The sequence below is a fragment of the Neolamprologus brichardi genome, chromosome 2, assembly GCF_056152115.1.
Source record: "Neolamprologus brichardi isolate AB-2024 chromosome 2, ASM5615211v1, whole genome shotgun sequence".
Classification (NCBI taxonomy): domain Eukaryota; kingdom Metazoa; phylum Chordata; class Actinopteri; order Cichliformes; family Cichlidae; genus Neolamprologus; species Neolamprologus brichardi.
This window is the reverse complement of record NC_142105.1, coordinates 22,716,639-22,741,070: the sequence shown is the minus strand read 5'-3', so window position 1 is coordinate 22,741,070 and position 24,432 is coordinate 22,716,639. Positions and strand designations below refer to the sequence as shown.

At 40.8% G+C, this 24,432-nt stretch overlaps 1 protein-coding gene across 3 annotated transcripts in view; it reads left to right on the top strand.

Annotated features, from left to right (window-relative positions):
* Window positions 1-851: 851 nt before the first annotated feature.
* Window positions 852-24,432, top strand: part of unc5a (unc-5 netrin receptor A) — a 150,871-nt gene continuing 127,290 nt past the window's right edge. For all 3 annotated transcript variants that reach the window (XM_006781628.3, XM_006781627.3, XM_006781626.3), the window contains exon 1: window positions 852-1,410. In XM_006781628.3, coding sequence (XP_006781691.2) covers window positions 1,317-1,410 — 94 coding nt within the window. In that variant the 5' untranslated portion in view covers window positions 852-1,316. The remainder of the gene's footprint in view (window positions 1,411-24,432) is intronic.

Here is a 24,432-nt window from a genome sequence, read left to right as displayed (position 1 = left end):
CTCTGACCTTTAGCGAGAGATGCTGGATAGAGAGAAGGTCTTAATGAGTTTGCATAATAGCTGAGCTCTATCTAAGAAATCATCCATCTGCATGAGCCCCATAATTAGCTGGTAAGACAGTGGTCCAAGTCCTGTGCTTTCACTTATCATTCTGCTGACTAGTATGTAGGAGTGGAGAAATGAATAAACAAAGATAAACTCCCCACCACCACCTCCATCACCACCCCCTCCCCTTCTGAAGTGTATTAATAATCTGCTGTCGATTTTTGGCAGCGTTGTAAAAGGCACGGCTGAAGAGTCTGATAATCACTCCACTGACACCCCCAGAAAATGAGGAAAAGCTATCTGGAACATAAGTCACATCCTGGTGTGAGTTTGCTGACAGGTGTACACTCTCACGGGAGTGCTAATCCTCGTGCTTCTTCGCCCATGTTTGTCCATCACTGATGCACACGCAGACGCACACGGACAAACCAGAGGCATATTTAACTGAACCTCAACGACATGCAGATGTGATTTGTGTGAATCTGTATGCAAAGCACTCATGTGATTCCTATCCTGCATAGCTGAATGTCATATCCATCATTTTCATGTAAGGCAGAAGATGTGAAAAAAAAAGAAGAAAAAAAAACATATTGCGTGGATGTGAATGAAATCATTTCCATTTTTATGCGCATTTTTCCAGCGTGTGGTTAGTTTTGCGTATTAGAAGATATGTAAATGTTTGTCTAAGAGAAAGCAGTAGGGAGCGCTCAGGGCGCTCCGATCCCAGCGTGCAGGCAAAATCCGTTCCTGGTTTTGCGCCTCCGTCCATCGCAGCTTATACCTTCCCCTGACTCTAAGCACTTCAGCATTGCTGTGCAAGCAGATGTTCTTTCTCCGATGCCAGTTCTCTCCCTTTTCGCATTTGGAGAAGGTATTCTTTCGCGCGAAGGCAGCAAAGTGAGAAGAAAGAAAGCAAAGAAACACCCTCCCCTCCTCGGCTCCGAGACGGAGGGAGAGTTGTGAACGGATAGCTGCTTTTGGAGAAATACAGTAGACTACAGTAGCGAGAGCGAGGCATCAGTTTATTTACCACACCTGTGATGCGTTGTTCTGAGCAACGAAGACGCGCGACCGGGATACTGATGGCCACGCTACGGCAGGAGGATATGTGCTGAGGAAAGGACTTGGGCGTGAGGGGAAAAAACAGAACAGGCGTGAAGTGCTACAGAGGACACTCTCCGGACCTTTAAAAAGCCCAGTGTGCCCGTGTTTCGTCTCTGCTCTCTGCCTTTTTGTAAAACTTAGGTGATAGAAAAAAAAACCCCACGAAGATGCCCTTACTTCTGGGCCCCTTTGTCCGCTGTAGGCTCAGCGCCACGCTCCTTGCGCTCTGGCTCGTCCTCTCTGGCTTCACCTGCACTGGTGGTGAGTTGGGCTGCAATTAAACTGTTTCTGCTTTTTATTATTTGTGTTTTATTTAATTTATTTTACTGGTAAACAGTTTGTGTTGTGTGTTGTAAAACCTAGAAGGCTTGCACGTGACAAGTTGTTTGCTGGTGTTTTCGTCGAAATTCCGGTGCGCACGTTGTTGGCGGTCGTTATTATTCCCTAATTTGCTAGCACCAGCACTCGTCAATTAGCCTACACCTTCAAGGTTACCGGGGGGTGGGGGGTTCAGACGTGACTACCAAGGTTAAAACTTAAAGACAAATGCCAAATAACCTCGTCCAGCTTTCTTCTTCTTCTTCTTCTTCTTCTTCTTCTTTTTTAAAATTCGAAGCAGCAACGAGAAGTTTATGGCACGCGTTTTTATTCCTGCTGTCGTGTAACTTGGGGCTAACACCTGCCTGAGAGAGGGGAAAATCAGAACTATAATAAAAAAGATGATTGGGGCAGACACGGGGCCCGCGGACAATAAAAGCTAGTGCCCGGTAACGTCGTGCTCCTTTCCTCCTGCCACATAAACAACCTTCAGTAACGCCACCCTCGTGAATGTCTTATTAAATCTCCGAGCTGTGTGTGTGTGTGTGGAGGACAGAGCGCACCGAGCACACCGTAGTGTAGTCACAGCCTCTCCGGCTGGCTGCAGACAGCATCGTTCAACTCCACATTTCTCTCCGGCCAGGAGTCATTCCTGCTGCATTTGCAGTATGCTGACAGCTTTACTGAGTTGGTAGACGACCTACTCGCACTGATGAGTTAGATTTTATGATGTAGCTTGGCCAGACGTTCCCCGATTGCATGCAAATGTACTAAACAATCATCAACAAGCGAGGTGGACTAAAGCACCGAGGATGGAAGTTTCTCACAGCAGCAAAATCCTTTTTCGAAAAATGAGCTATAAGATACTCTTACTCTTTTAATATTGATTTTTTTAAAGGAAAAATGTTCTCATGATCACAACCAGCTGTGCAAATGCCTCTTTCATTTTTGGACAAATCCAACTCAACCGAGTGCTGTTCACTGACCCCTAATATTCACCATGGTGCACAATCAAATCAGCCATCTAACGTCCACATTAGTTATTCAGCCAATGCAGTCAATTTCATTGTTGCTCATAACACATTATTTCACAGTTCAGCACTTGGACTGTTTAAAGCACTTTATTTAAACATTCCCTCAGATGCTAAATATCACCCTGACTGTGCCACACAGCTGGAAGCTGCTGGTGAGTATCCAAAACCCAAGAGTTTCCACACACCATTTGCCTCGCGCTCGTATCCAAACTGTTAACCTTGCTTTGGACGGAAGGCAAAACATGTTAAAGTTGCTGTATTTGTGTCTTGTGCTTCAGGACACCGAGATGATGAATTCAGCGGGCTTTTTTTTTTCCTCCCTTGCATTAATTAGGGTATAATTATGAATATATTAGGATTAAATAAACAGTCATGCTTGAGGGACCTCCATATATCAAGCTAAGTAAGTAGCAGTGTGCTGGCATTTACAAGTCAGTTTGTGATTCATGTTGGAAGTGATGTGTTTTGATGGGGTTCCTGGGTTCTATATGGGTGGAGTGGTGGTTCAGCGGCTTAGCGCCATTGCCTCGCAGCAAACAGTTTCGGTGTGGAGGTTGCGTGTTCCTGCCGTGTTCATTTGGTTTCCTGTGCGTGCCCTGGTTTCCTCCCACAATCGGCGGTTGTAGGTCGATTTTCAAGACTCTGAATTCCCAAAGGTGTTTGCAGTTTCTTTGTTCGCTCGGTGATGGACTGGAGCTCTAACCGGGGTGTTTCCCTGCCTGTCACTCACTGCTTTCTGGATAAGGCTCACAGCTTTCTCATGACCCCTGAAGAGAATATATTATGTGTAGAGGGAGATGGATGTGGGGTTAATTGTGAAATTTCTTCTCACTTCCCCGTTCTTCTGTCTTTCTTTTATATCACATTTCCTTCCAGACCGCTCCTCTCCATGTTTCAGTCTTGTCACTACATCAGGTCAGTACAGGCAGCCCTCCAGGCACCTATCACAGCTTAGTGGCCACTTTTTTTGTCTTTTTTTTTTTTTGTTAAGGCTAAAGTGAGATCCAGAAATGAATCGGAAGGTAATTTGGAAGCCAATTCTTTCGACATCAGGACTGGGACAGACTCGGCCGAGTTCAGTCGAGCTGTCCTCTGTAGCGAGGCAAAGAGCTGACTAGGCATTCGTCAGTATCAAAGCCGGCTTGTCTTTTTTGCAGGGAAACATAACTCACTCTGTAATAAAGGTAGGCCTGTCAATCTAAGTTTGAGCTAGCTGAGCACTTTCCCTTTCACTGTGTTGTGAGTGATCTGATGGGCCGGACAGAGGGGGTAGGTACGCTTTCAGCTTCAGGAACAAAGAACCGTTCGGATTTGCCAGCTTTTGTGTGTATGTGCGTGCGTGTGTGTGCACAACACTCGATGTTTTCAGTATGCAAGGTGCGTGTGTGTTGTTTTTGTGTATGTGGGAGGGTGTTTCCACAAGGATTTGCATACATGCATTTCTGCTGTGTGTGTGTGTGTGTGTGTGTGCGTGTGTGTCTAAGGTGGATGCCTGCAGATTAGTCCAATTCCCGTTCCTTCTGTGTTTTACCCTGTATTCAAACTTTGGTCTGTTGCCTGTTATTAATGTCCTGTTAGTTCCTGCATGCAGCAAGAATCAGAATTATTTGTTTGTTTTTCATCTGCCCAGTGAGAACGTTGCCAAGCGATAGTTGTCTGGTTCAGCGAGGGAGCATGGGATTTGGTATCAAGCACCTTCCTAGTTGTGCGAACAGCCACCTCAGAGCAATTTCCACGGGGTGTAAACCTTGTGCTGATGCAAGGGGATGGCCATTAAACGACAACAACCACAAGTCTGTTGCATAATACAGCAATTTGTGAGTCCCCGTTTCTTAGTACAGTATTGTAAGGGATTCTCTTGCCAGATGTCTCTCATCATCCTAATGTGAATCATCCCAGAGTTGTCTTTCTCACAGCCAGTTTTGTCTCTCCTCATTGACTCACTAAAGAATGCGATAAGGAGAGCGAAAGCAGAAATTAACATAATTTATTGGGGGAAATTGCCTTCTGGTCAGAGGAATTTAAAACCACTTCGTTTTTGTCCCGTAGCTAATGCATGGCAAATGATCGCCATGTATTTGCAGGGATATGGTCTTTTACGGGGAAGCGATAATTTACAACCAGAAAGAGTTTTCGTTCCCTGCAGTCGTGGGAGATGAATACAAATGACACAGACAAAGGGGGGAGACTTGAACAGTGGTGGGAGGGAAATTTTTGTTTAAAATTATTTTCTCAACTGCTGATACACGGCAAATTAGCATGATGTACAGATGCAGAACATATCAAGCGAGGAGGCAATTACACCAAAGGAACGGTAAGGAATTAAAACGAATTCTCTCTTGAGGAGTACGCACGCGTGCGATGAATTTAGCTCGCAAAATTTGAATTGGATGATATCAAAATGACGGAGCGAGCTGGATTGCTTGTTATTATTCACTTTTAATCATTTGTTTGCACGGCAGAAACGGATGAAATGAGTTAATCCCTTTCCCGTCCAAGTCCCGCAAAAGTCATTTTCTCAGTTTGAGTTACCGTGATTAATGAAGGCTGAGATAATAGTTCAGAATGAATGAATAAAAGGTAAACAGTGCACGTCAACAAGGGTCAGCTTTGAACAGCGGAGGAGCACGCTCCATTTGGTGACAAATTCCCAAGCGCCTTATCTTTCAACAGGCTGTGTCCCTACACTTATCATTTGCAAATGGCTATCTTGAGGAGTAAAGGAAGGACACATGGAGGATGAACCTGACAGAGGGGGAGGAGTTTGGGTTTATTTTCTGCAGTCTGTGCAGAGGCCCAGTGAAGGCACTACATCTCTGTCAAACTCTGCCCTTTTGTTTCAATTACCCCATTTCTATGATTCAGGTCTATGTGAGAGCACTTAGGGGTTGAAGTTGGGCTTTTTCCTCCCTTGAAATTTAGCACGCCATAGTTAGTATCTGTGGTTTTCTATCTAGGTAGCATAAAACTGACCTTTCACCCCTGATGTGGGATGAGATTACCCTGTGTCCTCAATGGAAACCTGGACAATAATTCACAGAAGGTCACAGCATCTGACAGTGTACTGTATCAGCAGTTTGTAGAGTGCGCTCAGTTTCTACTGTTGTTTCTCCTGCTAATTGTCCTGTAACAGCAGTCTATGGGGGCAGAAATTGCCTCTTTATTAAGAACCAGCCAACATTTTTGGCAGATTTGATAACCCCTTGTTATGTTTTATTGCTAGAAGAATTTGTGGTAATTTCCGTGGGAAGAAAATCACGGTGGTCGAAATCTGTGGGCTACATCTGCCAGTCATCAGTTAATTTCCTGTGGTTACCACTCCCATATCCTTTAACATCAGTGATTCTAACTTTGCACCCATCAGTTTTGTGGTGTTTTGCCAGTGTCAACGTTTGAACACCGCTTCTGAGGTTGGTGGAAATGAGGAAATGAGTGCAGCTGGTGCTGTGCTGGTGGAAAAGGTTAAGAGGTTGTTAAGTTGAATCCTGGGTCTTTCCCTGGACGTTCTAATCAAATGTTATTTTCCCTGGAACTTTTGTCTCTCACTTCCTGCATCATGAGGGGGAAGGAGATGTAACGCAGAGCTTTAACCTTTGATGCTGATCTGTTCTTTTGCTGTTTATAAAAATTAAAGTAAAAATGTGAAGACCCATGAATATTATTATTCCAGAAATTATTCACAGTACGACATTTTTAGTGCTGCCAGTGTATTCTGTAGTTGCATTCTCCAGAGTTTCTTGACCATGACTTTGGTGACTTTTATTTAACCAGACAACAGACGGGGCCATCCAGAGCTGTGCACCCTTACTGCAAATCTGCAGTAAGAAAAATTAAATGTGAGTAGAACATGAGTACCACTGAGGCTCTTCTATCCACACTGATTTGACTGACCCCTGTTTAGGCATCGTCAGAGGCAGCTGTGTCCCAGTCAGCAGCACAGAGGAGCTCTGAGCAGAGCTGTTGGACAATCTTCGCCGGCCTGATTTACAGCAGGAATTTACAGTAATAGTAAAATTCAGAAAAATGGTTTTCATGTAGCCTCAGCGTGAGGAAATCAAATAGTTTTTATGTATTTATAGTAACACTAGGAGGCTTGATCATCACGGATACCATTAATAATCGGAGAACAACAACAGATTTGTGTGATTTTTAAACAGCTGTCTGTGGAGAATACACTTCATTACTATTAGCGGGAAAATAAATGTAGGGGTACCAACATGACGTCTCGGAGTCTGTGTGGGCGGGTGTGAGTGATACATGGAAAAACCCATCTGAAAACACTCTCTTTGGGGATTGGCCTTGAGATGCAATCTTGTGTGATAAGGCTTTCCTGTATTTGTTTTTACTATACATGATGTACTGTCTGGTTGCTAACACTGCACAGTGAGAATAGCAGTGTGTTAGGAGACGTTTTCAGGTCTTTCCTGTTCTCCGGGTGATCAATACTCTTCTCCAAATGGTTAATTGGCCATCAGTCACTGTCAGAGGAAGTGCGTAGAAACCCAGAGGTGTCTTGGTGCAGCTCATAATAAGAGCCTGTCCAGTCCTCTGGGTCCTCTCTTGGCCTTTACTTCAGGCCAGGTGGTGGCTGGGGAAAGCAGATCTGAATGCAATATGGAGAGCTGTAGATTAATAGTTTCTTACTAAGGCCACCAGGGAGTGATGTGAAAGCCACTTCCACTTCATCACATAGTTGACTGGATGGAAAGAGTGTAAAGCTTGCAGTAGGAAAGGAAGCTTAAAGCAGTGTGAAGGTCATTTGATGTGGTCACACGTTGAACAGGTTTGACCAGATTTGATCAAATTTATTGTGTAAATGTTTCATTTTTTTCAAATTCTCTTGTTTGTGTGGCAGGTACAGTCGTATGCACGTTTGTGGCAACCCAGGGAAATTACATGTTTCGGTGTTTGTTGTTGGGTTTTTTGGTTTGTTTTGAACGGAACTGAAGGAAATCTTTGCTGCAACAGCGTAATAAAAAATTAGCACTTTGCACTTCTTCAAATGTTGATGTTTTTATTTAATGAACTAAAATAATAATTGGGTTTGGGTAGCCTTGTACCTGTGAAGTCACAGAATTTCATTAAGCTCTTTAAGTCTTAAAGGCTTTAATTGACTCAGTAGGACTCATTAGAAATAATAGCTGATGGTAACATTGAACAATGACGGGTTCCTCCAAGCAAATGCTGTGCATCTAAAAGCTACTAAAGCTAAAGGTTTAGATGGGGGAAAAAGTGTTATTTTGTCCAAAAACAGCAACTATTAAAAAAAACCTTTGCCGGAAAGGCCTCCAACCATATTATAATATTTGTCAGTTTTTCATACAATCTGACATGACCCACGTAAGTGTTACTGAAATAATGTTAAAGAGTGTTTGTGCCTTGTGCAGTTGCATTATAAAAAAAAACAAACATAATTTAAGTAGTTAATTTACTACTTGCTTTCCAAAGGAACATTTCTTAAGTTCAATTAAAATGTACCAATTTTACTTTGGTTTAGTTGGTTTAAAAATGAATTTACTCAAAAGATTATGAAAAGCTGAGTTTTGTGGTTTTGTTTTTTTTTTGTTTTTTCTTAGTTAGGAGAACTTGAAGGTGGTGTATTGTCAGAAGGCAAAGGTCCACGTTTTGGCATGTTCCCCATGCCCCATTGCTCTTTACACTAGACAGCAACTACAACACAGCTGTAATTAAGATTTGAATATCAGCTCTGAACATGAACATTAGCTTGAAGTGATTAATTCATTGCCATAGGAGTGTAGTAATGGTGGCCTTTATTTGTAGCTAAAACTTAACACTATTCTCTGCTAAAAAAGAACAGAAATCTCAGCATAAGCAAGTTCATTTCAGCACTAGTATAAATTAAGTTGCACTGTTTAATCTGAGTAATGACATTATTTGCATTTCCGAGGTGCCTTGTTAAGGCCCAGAAAAAATATCTGGTTGGGGTTAAAATTGCTCTTTTTTTCTTTCTTTTAAAAAGTGTTTTCACGTATTAAATAGCTCAATTTTCTATGTAATCACGGTGAGGAATTCCTATATATTTATTCACATTACTGCTAGAGGCCACATTTTTTTAAAAAAAAAATGTAGCTGCTTGCACAAATGCCAATAGGGCTGTTCTGTTTTTTGCTGAAAGGCAGTCTAGCACAAGCAGAAAAGGCTCCTATGGAAAAGCATACTTACAACCTTATGACTAAAGGCAGAATGTTAAGTATACAAAGTAACATATGGAAAAGCCAGCGTTGCTTTAGAAACATGTTCTACGAACAGATGGAGTTGAAATGGAGATCTTTGGCCACAGTTACCAAAGGTACGTTTGAAGAACAAAGGAGCAGTAATTGATGAGAACAACATTAACGACAGAAATGTACATTTTCTGCGTTTGTGTTGTGTGGCTGTCAGATACTGCATGGAGGGAAGAATGTATTCAACTAAACATCAGAATATTCTGCATGTACAATGTAAGTAGACTTACCCAATTCTAAATACCCAATTTGTTACCAAAACTAAATACTGATATATTTAAGCGTAAACCACTTTATCAAAAAGTTGTCTTAAATCACTGACATGGTGGTAGCAGACTGTTTATTTAAAATGTTAACATTATATTGGCAGGAAATGGGGTGAAATGTTACGGTTGTTGACGAGTAGCCTGCTAATCTTATGCTAACGTTACTACTTAGCATAAAGTTAGCTACAGTACGTTAGCTTAAACATTTATGTAACCCCCGCTATTGCAAAGTGTAGCTATGTCTTAAAAAAATGGTAATGTGTATTAATGTCAGACAAGGTCAATAATTTGATGTTTTGCGTGTTAAACTGAAACTTACTAAACTTGAATTCTTCAAACAGATCTCAATGCCGCTCTTTTAGGTGCTTTGCTAAATTAGAAGCATTTCCTTCCTTGTTCTGCAAAGCTTGATAGTATTTTTTTACATATTGTGTTTTGTAAAATTAGTCATCACCCCTTGGTCACTCGCCAAGTCGTGATAACTGCAAACTGCTTCAATACCCAACCCTTACTACCTTTCTTATCAATGAGTTGGGGCGGAGTTATCATAGAGGTATGCACCAGTTGCCATATTTCATTTGCTGTGCTTGTGGGGATTCTTCAGTATGTAAGGATAAACTATAATACTTTTTTGTTTTCAGAATTTTTGTATCAAAAGGGTATCACAAGAATTGGATGTAGTGAGAGCCCCAAGATGCGAGAAACTTCTATAGTCAAGAAGCAGAAACTAAAACTAGGCTGGCTTCTACAAGAGGAAATAACTTAAAAGCAGTTTTTAAAATTCACCATAAACTATATTAAAAAAAACCCAAACTGAAGCTTTTGGAATAGTTCTCACAGTCCCCTAGCCTGAACAGGAGAGATTAAAAAACACTATGTGCATGTAAGGCAGCCAAAAATCTTTCTGATATTTATTTTAACCCTTAAGGACCCACAGTGACACTGGTGTCACTGCCTCTTTACACTTAGAGACTTGGTTATATATGATTCATTTGATATAAGACCCCCGTAATTTTCATGAAAGTAGAAATAGGTCTGGGCTCTTAAGGGTTAATAAGCTCTGGCTTATTATGGCGTCTGAAGTTTCACACATGCTACATTTGCTCTTTAATGTCTTGTGTTAAAAGCTGCCCTTTTCACTTAAATTATTATTGAAAAAGCAAATAAACTATAAGATTTTTTTAAATTCCATAGGAAATTATGTATATATTTTTTCGTGTCTGTTCCATTGCTATTTGTGAATTTTCAGCAGCTTCCTCTTAATTATACAAGATAACACTTTAAGCTCACTTCACACCTACAGCCAAATGTATGTCTCATTGTTATGCTTTCCCCCATTTAGCATGGCATGTAAAAGACATAATTAGAAATCACCTAAGGCTACCCAGACAGCCCTGCTGGCGCTTGATTGACAAGGGTATCTGAGGGAGGTCTGGCTCAGCCTGAGCCAGAATTTGTCATCTTGAAGTGATTTTGTTGACAAGACAGGAGGCACAGTGACCTTTCCTAATTATATGTATGTGTCCAGGCACCAATGCCTCAGGCAAGCAATTCAACTGAGTCAACAGTGCGCTGACTTTGGGCACACATTCAGGCCCAGACAGCATGTTGTGTAGTAAGGTTACGCTTTACTGGACTTAGCAGTAAACCTGTTAATAATTCAGCATTGATATGACATTACAAATGTCACTTGTGTCATTTTCTGGGGGTTCTTACATTGCTTATAGAAACGTAAAGAAACAAACACAAGGATAAGGTCAGATCCCCTCATTTTTGTTGCCTTCCCCCTTACACTTGTACCTGAAAAATCATTCTGATGTTACTCTTTGCAAGTTGAGCCCCACAAAACATGAACCATTTATTATCCACCCTAAAAGCGTAGCAGTGAGCGAACAACCTCTCTGATCTATGTAGGTCCCCCTATTTTTTTTTCTTTTTTTCCAAACAAACCATTTCCCGATGTGAAATGAGGTCTGAACATTACACATTCAAAGCTTAAAGCTAAGCAGCAGATTTTCTTGGCAAGGCCATCAGGAACGCTAGGCTCACGGAAAACACATTCAACTCCTCACTCCAATAGAATTAATCATAACAACACAGCTTCCATTGAGCCTAGATGCTTCCTTTTTACAGCAAGTATTGCACTTGATTACGGCTTCTGTGGATTAAAATGTCCGCTGACAAGGCATTCACATCTAATCAAAGTGTGTTTTTTTTTTTTTTTTTTTTTTTTTTTGTTTTGTTTTTTTTCCGCACCTGGAGTTTCTTGTCACTGACACTTGAATTTCAAAAACTGAATACAGAGCAGCTCTCCTCCGGCATTGTTGTTAATTGCCTACTGCTTTCCAGTCTTGTGTGTCAGGCAGAGTGGATGCTGAAGGTTTAGTAGTGTTAGTCAAGTAGGCTCTTATAATGTAAAGTAATCATTTAGGGTAGGCCTGACATTGATGCAGTGCTGCATGGTGTTATGGTAAAACATGTCGGACTGAGAACTTTACAGAAAAAACTATATTTTAAGAATATTGGGTCACTTCATCAATTCAGTATCTTGTAATGAATTGGAGCACTCTGTGGTCATCACCTACTGGTGCCATTAAAATAAGAGATTAATGGATGATCAGTCAATGGTTTTTCTGTTCAGTGGAGTCCCGTGTAAAGCAGCTTTTTATATTAAAAGCTTACACGGTACAAACCCTTGTAATCATGTGAAGTTCTCGTCTCCTTATGGCGTTTGGTTGGCTACATTTGCTCAATTATTGGGCTACTGTAAGCACTATTTACTTTATCATTGCGTGCCCGTATTGGATTTCCTCAGCTACAAGTTGGCAGGCAATTAGATCCAATATCTCTTGGAACGAACATCTAACTACAATCCATTTTAAAAACTGACACTGGTAAATGTTTGATCAAGCCTAAGGAAACAAGTGCTAAATTAAAAAAAAAAAAGAAAAAGGTCTTGAAATTAAACACTGCTCTGAGAATTACTGGTATGCCCAGATTCCCAGTGGCTACCTGCAAATATATAATGTTGCCCATGTAGCAATATAACATTTTCTGGGAAAAAACAAAACGCTGAAAACAGCTCAATATGTGGATGCTGGTAAAAGCATGGACACAAATCGAACGATCACAAACACAATGTGAAGCACCTGCTCTTTCAATTAGACAGGCAACTAAAAGAAAAACAGCTCAGGGCTGTTCACTCACACCTATCTCCCATCCATTATCATTCTTTGCTCCCACCAAAAGCTGTCTTTGCACCTCACCTCACCCCTCCCCAAACACACTTCAGTGGCACACCTATTGAGGGCTCATTATGTTACTAATAGAGGCATCAGTAGGATGTTTGAGAGAAGTTGTAAAAGTGCAATAAACTAAACTAAACGGGTATTGTTTAGTTTGTCTTTGTTTGGGTGGGGATTGTAATCCTTGCCTATTAATGGGGCTGTCTTCTCCAGTGGAAGGAGTTTCAAAATGTAAGGCTGTAAATGTTGCCATACAGATTCAATATGTGGTGATAGAAGCTTTTGTTCAGTAGGTGTATGTTTGGCTCACAGGTTGCCAGTTAAGTCCAACTGTTGCTGCCAGTTTGGGAACTACTGTATATGTTGACATAAGCATTACATTTTCATGTGGGCGGATTTATTGAAATTGGGTTCTCCAGCCTCCTTTGTCAAAGACAGCATGTTCTCACCATACAGCCTCCACTCCAGCCTAACAGATGCTACTTTAGCTTAATTGGACACTGAATAATGTGTATTTTCTAGTATGCTTTTTATGGACTTGAAAGTGCTTTTACAGATTATTGATTGTAATTTTGCCGTTGCTTCTTTTGGGCACTGCTGGCACTGTTCAACACATTTAGTCAAAACAACAAAGCTCGGTTCAGTTTGCCCATTTAATTAATTTGGCTACATGGAGTTGAGCTGGGAAGACATCTGGTGACCAATAAACAAGGATATGCAAAGTTATTTGTTGTATGGGGCTGTCATTTAATGAATGTGAGTTGGTGTCCAATTTTATGGGTTGATTTGAATGTATGCTGGCCTCTGATCAAGCTCGGCTTGTACGATGTTGTTAACAGCTTCTCTAATGACTTCATCCAGCCTTTATTTATGTGCCACAGTAGCAAATTTTCCCTCCTAATTCAGAACATCTCATCACTCATAAGCAGATGACACTTTAGAGTCTTATTCATCTTAGTTATCCAAGATTTGACAATCTAATTGGAGATGACAAGTCAGTTGGGAACATAACAGTTCTGAAGCACAGTGATATATATATTTTTTTTTTACTTTTTTGAGAAGGGGCTTGTGCAGCTGGTTTTAAAATCCTAAATTTCCACCGTTTTCTGGTTTGCTCAGGCATGTAAACACACAGGAATTGGTCACAAAATGTTGCCAAATGTCTTATATATGTTTAAAGTGCCGTGCAGTAGGGCTGCACGATTATGCCCAAAATTACAATAAGAATTATTTTCATTAATACTCAACTCAGTTTTATTTACATATAACCACATCACAGCAGCAGCCACCTCAAGGCACATTTTATTATAAGATAAAGATCCTACAATAATACAGAGAAAACCCCAATAATAAGACCCTATGCCCTATGAACCCATATGGAAAAGAAATAGTAAAAACATATATGATTTACTCATGTAAGTGGCCATTTTCATGAGTAAATCATATATAAATCATATAAGGCTTACATGATTTACTCATGAAAGTGGCCACTTTCTCATTACTTTCATATATTTTTTTAGTAAGTATCCAAAACATACAAGTTTCATTATATAATTTTTCAAGGGATCTTATATGTGTTTTCACTCTTGTATGCTTTTCATACAAGTTTCATACAAGACAGATACAAACTTTATAAGATTTATATATATCTTTTCCATATGGGAACAAGCACTTGGCAACAGCAGGAAGGAAAAACTCCCCTTTAACAGGAAGAAACCTCTGGAGGGGCCCAAAAGCTGAAGACTTTTAAACACTCTAGGAATCTCAAATAAGCCTGCAGTCCAAGAGCAAAGATGATATGGTACTTTGAGGTCTTTAAAATAAGAAGGGGGATTATTGAAGATAAATTAATTATTGAAGAATACTGAAGAAGAGACAAATTTTACATTTTATTTTGGAGGCAATAAAGAGAAGCTAATGTGGGACAAATATACTCTCTCTTTCCTGTCCCTGTCAGTACTCTCACTGCAGCATTCTGGATAAACTGAAGGTTTTTCAGGGAGATTTTAGAATGACCTCATAATAATGAATTACAGTAGTTGAGGTTAGCAGTAAAAAATCCATGAACTAGTTTTTCAGCATCACTCTGAGACGTAATGTTTCTAATTTTAGAGATATTGTGCAAATCCAAGAAAGCAGTCCTACATATTTGTTTATGATGCATATTGAAGGACACATGGACTGGTTCTTATATAGCGCTTTTCTACTCTGTCCGAGCACTCAAAGCGCTTTATACAGCTAATTCATTCACCCAATCACACCCATTCACACAAGCACTTCTAAGTTTAAGTGCTGAGTATCTAACATTCGTACACATTCACACTCCGATGGATGCATCGGAGAGCAACATGGGGTTAGTATCTTGCCCAAGGATATTTGGCATGCAGACTGGAGCAGCCAGGGATCGAACCACCGACCTTCTGGTTAGTGGCTGATCCGCTCTGCCACCTGAGCTACAGCCACCCCACCACATCCTGGTCAAAGAATCCAAGGTTCTTCAGCGTTACTAGAGGCTAAGTTAACCCTCTCAGGCTCAAATTAAGTTTTTGTTGCTGATGCACAAAAGAATACCTGCAGTGGTACTTCTTAGTAAAAAAAAACTCATAGAATATGTATGTGGGGTAATCAGGTTGTTAGCTTTTACTTGTTACAAATCTGCAACGCCTGCCTTTAGAGGGTTAATGGTGTTACCTAGATATTGAGGTCACAATTATTTGTCAGTTATTTACTGATTTAAGTGACAGAAAATGTGTTTTTTGCTCTGTCGCATTAACAACTGTTAACTGTGTGCAAAATAGGTCCTTCCAGTTCACCTAAAATTAATAACAATGAAATAATTATTATTAATAATGAATTTGGTGTGTCTCTTAAAAAAATGAACACAAAAAGAAATCAACAGGGTCCTACATTTTTCTTTTAAGTTGTTACATTTCTGTTAATCAGTCTTTAGAAATTAATCTTTGCAGACAAATAATAGAAAGTCCTTCATTCATTTCACCTGCACGATGGATATGAATAAAACGGCGTGCTTGACAGCTGTGAGGTCCCTCTACATGTCCCCTACAGCGTTTTGCATACAGCAGTGATATTGCCACTTTTGAAAAAATAACAGCATGAGGGGATAACAAAGCTTTTGTCCCGCACCATTTTCCTGAAACATTTATTACTCACTGGGAGTAGTGGACTGATTTCAGGTGGATGCGGTGACATGCTTTTATGGATGTCTGAATTGACGCTGGATGGATTTACATTGTTTTTGTTTGTTTGTGTGTTTTGTGGCCTCATGCATTCATCATACTGCAGTTTGTGGAGAGGTTTAATAACTTAGTTGTGTTGCTTTGTGGTGCAGACACAACTCTGCAGCTCTTTGCATATCATTTTATTCTTGATTAACATCCCTTCTGCTAATTCCAAAGTCTTTCCAAACAGCGGATGCTGATCTGCTTCGAGGGACAAGCTTTTCACCTCCTGCTTGTGTCAGACATTTGATTTTTGTTGTCTTTTTACTTAGTGTTACTTGTCTAGACTAGTCCAGGAAATTTCAAGCAGCATAGTGCAGGGAACAGCTGTGACTGGCACATGTAGGCATGTGGTCAGGCACTGATTGTGAAGCACTTGATTTGCTTCTGCTTTGCATTTTAATTGATGGAGGATGTATTTTAAATATCCCTTAAAGTTCATTTTATTGTGCAGACCTGCTGTACAGTATTGTGAATAAAAATGTCTGTGAAATGTAAAAATAATCATAAGTGAAGTAATGTAATGCTGAGTTATGATCTGTTTCCTCTAGCTATTTTGATTGTGCCCATATGGAGTGAAATCTATGAAATCCAGGCTCCCGATCTTGCCGGGTTAACCATGTGCCTGCATTGTATACAAGAAGATTTTTATTTAAAAATCTAGAGTAAGGACGTTTTATGACTCACAGACAGTTTGGAGGTTGAATTTCAGAGTTTCAATTTCAAAAGTCTTCCTTTGTGTCAGCAAGAAAACACCGGCCCTACTCTGTATTGTTAGAAGCCACAACAAGTGAGTAACACAGAAGTCCTTCATCTGTACTGAAGTGTTTCACAGAATTTCATGGACAATTTCTTAGACTTCAAAAAATTTCCCAGTGTTGTAGTTATAAACCTTCCAGATTGAGAGCTGCAGTCTTCATAGATTCCTTTTGGTTTCAGAGCTTCCAGTGGGACCTTTAGATGAACTCCCTCAGAGTCTTTTCGTACAGGGGTCTTGTGGCACCAGGGGGCTCCACTGAGTCAATGTGGTCTGGCACTGCAAGGGGAGTGGTTCAGGACCGGGTCCGCTTAATCCTTACCTGATATGACAACTTAATAAAGGCCCAATAATCCTCCATGAATAGTCTCCCTCTGGAGGGTTTAGGGGTCTCCGGACACTGGGAAGTATTTTTCTAAAGGTCTTATTACACTTCTGTATCACCATTACTGTCTTGTAAGACAAGCAGGAGGAAATTAATAGATTGCAATGTTAGGAGAAAGAGATCAAGGGGAGGGAAGTGAGCAGAAAAAGGTTTTCCTCTAACCTGTTATTTATAAGCCTTCGCCACCTCCCCTTTGTTGAGCAGATATATCTTTTTTTTTTTCACTCTCTACATGCACAGCAAAACAGCGAGCAGGTGCAATGTGTCATCATGTCATGCTTGTTATTAAAGAAAAAAAGATCCTGGAGACTTTAGACCTCCTTTTGAATCATCCCTGTAATGTGTGGCAGAACTGCCGTCAATGCAATTTAAAATTAATTATTTAATTTATTTATTTTTTACTGATAACTCAGACAGATTGGTTTCAGGCTAAATTGTCAAAAAGCCAAATGCAGTTTGCCTTAATTTTACTTTTTTTTTGGCCTTGGACTCGGTGTGACTTTGTGTTGATATTTCCTCTAACTTTTCTGGCTGAGTCAGATTGCTGCTGAAAGTGTCATTGTTAAACTCTTTCCCTTAGATACATATTTTTCAGTTATTTTCCTGCAGAATTGTTACTGTGAAATCCCAAGCTTTTACACAGAAGAGCAGAGTAATCATTTTAAGAAGATCATTTGCTACTCAAGAAAAAAAAAAAGTCTTTTATCTTTGTGCACTCTGCTACGAAAGTCTTGAAGTCCTCCCCGTCCACATTTGTAAGAAAGGATTTGTCCCACTCGTGTTCAAAGGATCAAGATGAAATTGTGAAACAAACCAGTCCCGTGTTTAAAAAAGGACCTCCGTACTTGGATAACATTTCTAAGATCTTACAAAGACGCTTTTCTCTTGCCTCAGCAGCCTTCAGCTTTGCCTTTTTATCAAGCTTTTCTTACCTTTCAGATTTCATTTTATTAATCAGCGGCATAGCTTAGTCTTCTCACTCATTACAGGATCCTGAGAAGCTGACAGGATCATTTGGAAATACAATTTTTGTCTTCTTCTGTGTCAGCTTTATTTATATAAAACCGCAGTTTAGACTTCTAATGTGAGTCAAACACATTCCCAGCACTGAGCTAAGTAGCACAGTTTGGTAAAGATTCATGGGTCAACTTTTTTTCCCTCCTCCCTCAAACATAAACTAAAGCATTATCTGTGCCCATCCTCTGTAACAGGCTGCCATTTTGTGTTAAGCCAGCATTGATGCAGAGCGCCTCCACAGCCTGTTGGAAATTGCCAGCGCCTAAAGCAAACAGTAGGGCCTCGAGTCCCACAAGTATGAAGCAGCCAAGTAAACCCATTAACTGCCTATAGAGTGGTTTGTGCATTTGTCTCCACATGATAGTATCCACAAATTAACCGCAAGCTGACTTTACTGTTTGCTTTGGCGAAGTAAAGTAACCACAGAGGGGTCAAACAACACTTCAGTCATTCCGCAGATAAGTGACGTGAACGAAGCCTATTGCTACATTTGTGACGAAAGTAGTGGGATAAATGTGTGGACTCTGCAGACGTGCTTAATTTCCAGTGTAAAAGTTGCATTGTGTAAAGTGCAGTAATGCTGGCAAATCACAGCCTAAGCATTTCGCTTGGAAGATGTAATTTGACAAGTCTGCAGCATTTCATTTTGGGGCACTGAGGCATGATACTTTTTTCCTCAGCCCCCAAACATATGATGCATACTGTACAAATTATTTGAATCGCCAGAAGGTGTTTGATTTGTGCTGAGTCTGAGCTATCAGCTCCAAACAGGCCATGTAGCTTCTCTTATCATCTTACCCAGCCGCTTGCAGAATTTCTGCATGTTTTTTTGAGCTCAGCCCTAAATGTGATGACAATAGTCATGAACAGCACATAAAGACAAAAACTGCCACTTGCAGCAAAATGAGTGCCTCCCCCTCTCGCTTAAGTTTTTTTATTTATTTTTTTTCCTGATTCCTCTACAATGTGTTTGACAAGAAGAGCTGGCAGTGTTACACGGTGGCACAATTCAGGCTGTCGTGGGCGATGCCCACCCCGACCCCTGTCACGCAATTAGCTTTCTGCTTTCCAGATAGCGAGAACAAAGGTGAACTCTGAGGAACCGAGGCTGGGTTCAGTCAGAGTGGATGGGTGTGTGTGACACTCTGATGACTCCGGGGCGCTTTTCTTGACCAGAGGAGTCGTTGGCTGTCACTAAACATCACTGTCTTCCTCCCCACTAATGGCATCTCCAGATTGTGCTACGGTGCTATGAGGAACAAAGGCTGGTTGTATGAGATACAGAGGCGGGAGGGGGGGGAGAATAGAGCGACCCCATTAGGGCCTGCAGGCTGTGGTTTGTGACAGTGGCTGCAGACCTATAGAAGTGTCATGACAGATATGAACCGAGGAACAATTATGGGGTGATGTGCTTGAAGCTAAGCTGTCCAGTCCTTTAACAATAGCAGGGGGACAAAAGTGGTGAATGAATAGCAGAGCAATAACATTTATTCTCACCAAGGTGTTCGATCAACACACAGATGCATTCACATACGTGCAACTGTAGTTTTTTAAAGCATGTTAGGCTGCGGAAACTGCTAAAATTAAGTAATGATACGGGAGTAATCAAATGTTAGTGTTACGCTTCCCCCTTTTTTCTGTGATGTTTTATTCATGAAGTTAAATTCAAAAGGTGAGGGTGTTAACAAAACATAACCAAATGCAGAATAACAACAAAATGAAATGTTATGAAGAATAATTTGTAATTTTCCTGTGGCTACGGAAATAAATAAATTCAATTGACGGAGCTGAATATTTTTCCTGGTAATGGCTTGCTTCTGAATTAATTTTTATTATATGCAAATTTGCATTATCCTTCCAGTAATCAATCTAAAATGGCATATTTTTTTGTACTGCTGCCAACAGTAAAATATGAGGCAAACAGTAGGAGTGCAATGATGTGATCCTTATAAAAGTTTAGTTGCCGTAAAAGAGTCACTAGGAGGCAAAGTAAATGGCATGTTTTTCGAAACACTTTTGATAGCGGTGATAGTCCAAATAGTGCCGCTGTAGTTGGGAATCACAAATCCTTAAACTAAATCTAAACATAGCATTCCTTATCTATGCGCTCCCTTTAATAGCTGAACTTATTTGGATTGAATAACAAGGCCAGAATTCATAATAGTTTAAAATCACACGTAGCCCCAAACTAACAAGAGAAAGCGACTGACGTTAATGTGCTGTTTTAGCCATCAGTCTCTCCAGGATATTCTTAAACTCATCCTTTTATTGCCCGTGTCACCGTTTTTGTCCGAGGCTGACTCATGAAACATAATGTGTTCTCTGGTTTTTGAAAAAAATATCTTTTCCTCATTTCATCTGTTATTTGGAGCACCAAGGTTATTTTTCCCCCTCGCATTTTTAATTCAAGTCCCGGGGAATATTGTGTGCAAAGTCAGAATGCTATATGTGCCATGTTTCTGCAAAGCATTGCAGGAGTACAACACTTGGCATCAGCGTTGTCACAGTAAATCTCTGTCTCCATGACACTTGGAGTCAAAACATGAGCCTGGAAATGCAAGCCCACCCCCCTCGCAACACACAAACACACACTCACACACACAAAAATGTCAAGATATTTGCTAGTTCTCTTTCCGGGGCTGGAGCTACTAATTGTTCTGATAGAGTTTAATGATATTGCATCCAAAAAAAAAAGCACTTTGGATATTTCCAGCTTCAAGATTCGGCCTCTTTTTTCCCCCCTAAAGGGAAGGTCACAGCATGTACTGGTCTTTATGTCTAAGTTTCCCCTGCAAAAGCTGCAAAGTCCCACAGGTTTAGCAGTAATACCCTGGTTAATTCCCCTGCATGTCGGGTTATTGCTGTCAAAGCTCCTGTGTCAGTTTATCCTCAAATTAGGGCTTATTCTTTAATTTTTACTGATGGCTCTATTGCTCCTAGTTACCGTGAATGCCCCACTTATCCACAGCCATATAGAGAGATGCAAACACACTGGAGTATCTGCAGTGTATGCTTTTCTATGACACACAGATGCGAAATAGTGTGTGTTACTATAAGTTTTTATTATTTTTAGCACGTGTCTTCACTGGATTTGCTCTTTCATGGCTCTCCCTCAGTCTGGCTTTTCATAAAGATTCAAATGCCTCCTAAAATACTAAAAACAATCCAGTCGTAAATCTCTGTCTGTCAGTTGAAAGTCATGTTCATGATATGTTTATAGAAACAGAACTGTTCGCACAGTCCCCACCCACACATTTTGTTATTCACCATGAACAGTTGGTGGCACAGCGGTAGAAATTGAGGTTTCTGAGTTTAAAGTTTCACCCCAGTTGGCATAGTTTGTGGGGTTTTTTTATAAGCAACCGATCCTCAGTTAAAGTGTAATAATTTCCTCGATGTGAGAATTGAGATTTGAGATTTAAGAAGCTCTGTTTAAAAGCTTGGCTCTGACTGTTTATAGAAACAATAGGAAACGATGCTTGAAAATTATGACACACATTCGATTTTATTTCAAGATGATAATGTTCCTATAATCTACATCATTGATCTTTATCGTTTTGGGGAGAGGAGAAAATTGAACGGACTTCTGGAACAATACGGTGGTTATTTACTTGAACTTCACAACTGCCCCATTGTTATAAATGTCAGCTGAAGATAACAGAAAGGTGTAGGCATCGCTGATATGACTTCATTAAATAAACCCTTGACCCCAGAGATGCTGGCCTGATCTATTTCCTTTAAGTCCATTTGCTTCACCAGAGAACGGAGATCCCAAACTGAGATTACAGCAACACTATCTCCCTATCTTTAATTTAGAAATGCAGGAGGACTTCACATGGGTAAGATGGTTATCCACACTCTGTCTGTCTTGTTTCCTCATGCATGCTAGCTTTGCAAGCGCCTCCTCTGAGACCACGTACAGTATTTCAAAAATAGTTTTCTTTGTCTTTTCATTCCCCAATGACGGCTGGCAGGGGCGATGAAGTCAGAAATCTCTAAAAAAATAAATAAATAAATTTCCATCTTGATGCTTTGGAAGCCTCTGAGACTAGACACAGGGAGGCTAACTAACCAGCGCACTAACACGAGCTGCATGGCTTTGAAATGAGCTCTTTTTCTCCTTTTTTGCTTTTTCCTCTGAGACGTGCATGTTTGCATTGCAGCAAAGGGGGTGAGCACACAGGGGCAGCCAGGAGCAGCTCCCCTGTAGCTGCAGCCTGATCAAGGACGTTTCTGCAGGGGCGGTGGTAAATCAAAGCTTGGGATGATCTCACTCAAACCACAAAGCCTGCCCTGCCTCCAGAATTATCTAGGTGTATTTGGGGAGGTGGAAGTGAAGGTCTCCTAATTCTGGGTGGCATTGGCTGTTAGCTTGAACAGTCTACATCGTCACAGCTTTGCAGCAAATACACAGCTGCCAAAATATCTGACATGACTAGAATTCCCCTTTTAATTAAATGGCGGCGTTACGAGGCCGGGAAATTTACTGTAATGTCTTTGTGTATTAAATTGATTATGTGGTGAAATTAGAAACCTTAGCATCCAGACATGTCAGAAAATACAGCAATTCAGGAGCTTTTGATCAGTGTTGGTAAATGTCTTAGAAAAAATGTGTTTTCTGCTTTGCAGAAGGGTTTTGTCTGTAGCTTAAGTTGAGACAGGGGTCCGCCTGTCATGATGGAGCATTGACTATGATGTCTGGAGGGCTTTCATCTTTGCTCTTTACATTTGCCTTCCAAACACTGAAAGGCTGAGAAAACAGTGCAATTTGTCTAAAAGGAAGCGACTCCGATCAATAGAATTTTCATTACAGTTATGTTTTCATACTGCAGCCGAGGCAGGGCGTGGAGGTCTGATGAATGAAACATTAACGTTTGAGGCACTCCTCGCCCCCCCCCCCCTCGCTTTCAGTCCTCGGCTCGCAAGCACTGTCACTGTGATGATGCGAAAGCACCAGGATGAGAGTGTGTGCGCTGGGACCTGATTCTCCTCAATGCCACGTCCCCGGTTAACAGCTGTCTGTTTTGTCATTGTAGATTTCAGGCGGTGTCGTGGGTTTGCAAAAGGGGAAAGACCAGAAGGCGTGATCTTTCTGAGAGCTGCACTTTATTGAATTATCCCCCACTCGTCCCATTCTGAGAGGTGGAGTTAAGCAGCTTACCTGCAGCCCTGAAAAATACATGAGCACAGTCCAGCAAGGAATCAAGTTGGGTGTCCTGGGAATAGCAGTATTCATATTTGGTGTATATACATATAATACATTCATATTGTTATTGGACTTTCTGTCTCTGTCTGTATTTTGGCCAGAGGAAGAGAAATCAGAGTCAAAGTAAAGCATCGCATTGTGTAAGCATACATTTATTTTGTTGTAGTGTATTTTTCTTGCTTTTATCTCATTTATGCTCTTCTAACCCCTTAGTTTGTCAAGTCTGATCTCCTAAATGTAAAAGGCAGCTTTGGACACTACTATGCCTTAAACTTTGCTACAACATGATATAGCCTCCATGCATAAAATATGGCCCATGAAAGGAAATGATTTTCCAGGTTCGATGAGTGAAAGTGCCTGTGACCTCATTTTCCAGGCGCTTCTCTCAAGAATTTGCTGTTGCTAAGTTTGGGGGAAAAAAAAGTATTTAATACAAGATGGTAAATAACTGAGTTTTCTGTGACAGCCTGGATTAGTTTCACCTCTGCCATCGCTGACAGTGTTTGTACTGCAAATCCTGCCCCTTCTTGACTTTCACTGGTCTGTTAGAAAGGACTGACATTGACGAGCAGTTTAACTATTTTCAACTCAAAGCGCTGTGAGTGCAGCGGAATGAGGGGGGAAGAAAAAAACAGTTGCACGGAGCTCTGAGTGCTGTCAACGCTAAATTTTATAGGATTTGTATAGAAAATAGACTCTGCCAGCAAAAAGAAGAAAAGGGCACTCTGTGGACACAGATCCTAATGCTCTTGTGGATGAATGTGAGCAAATGTCTGCAGCCGTGTTCCAAAACATTATGAGTGCAAGCAGCACGGTTTTGAATAGTTCGTTTAGCAGGGTTTTTTATTATTTGTCTGTATTTGAAGCCCACATACTTTTTGGCCATGTCGTAATCGCTGTTTGTTTGAATACTTGGGTGACATGCCCACCAACCCAGATTCAGTGTGAAAGCAACATTAGCATGTGCGCTGACAGCAGACGTGTGTTCAAATGAGACACCGGAGAGTACACTGTGGTAATTTACACACCGCACTGTAATGCTGATCAGCATCCGTGACAGCACAAGGTGTGGGTTTAAACCGCGACGGCCCGATCTCTAAATCCAGTAAACGTCCCTGTGATACAACAGTGACAGGTCGACCAGATAATGCAACACAAAGGGCAAAGCAAATTGAGCTTACTCTCACAGGGTGCCTATTGCTCATTATGCTCCTGGCAATCACATAACAAATGACCACAGACCTTACAGGTGCAACCGGTTCACACTCCTCGCATATAGTCATTTGCATTATCATCATTTACTATGTGTGTTGTGGCAGGCTAATATATTGCTCAGCGTTTGGCTCGTGTTTACGTGTGCACGCCTCAGAAGAATGGGAAATTGCACTCACTCTCACATCTCAGTTTACGGACCACCACTCTGGCTGCGTTGCTGCCAGTGGTAGCAAGCAGCAGCTGTGAGAAATTGTCGAGCTTAGAGTTGGTATTTACTCCTCCTGTTCTTTTCTGCTGTGCATCTGCGCAATACTTGTGTTTAACGTTTAATTGTAATTTTTCTTTCTGCAGCTGTA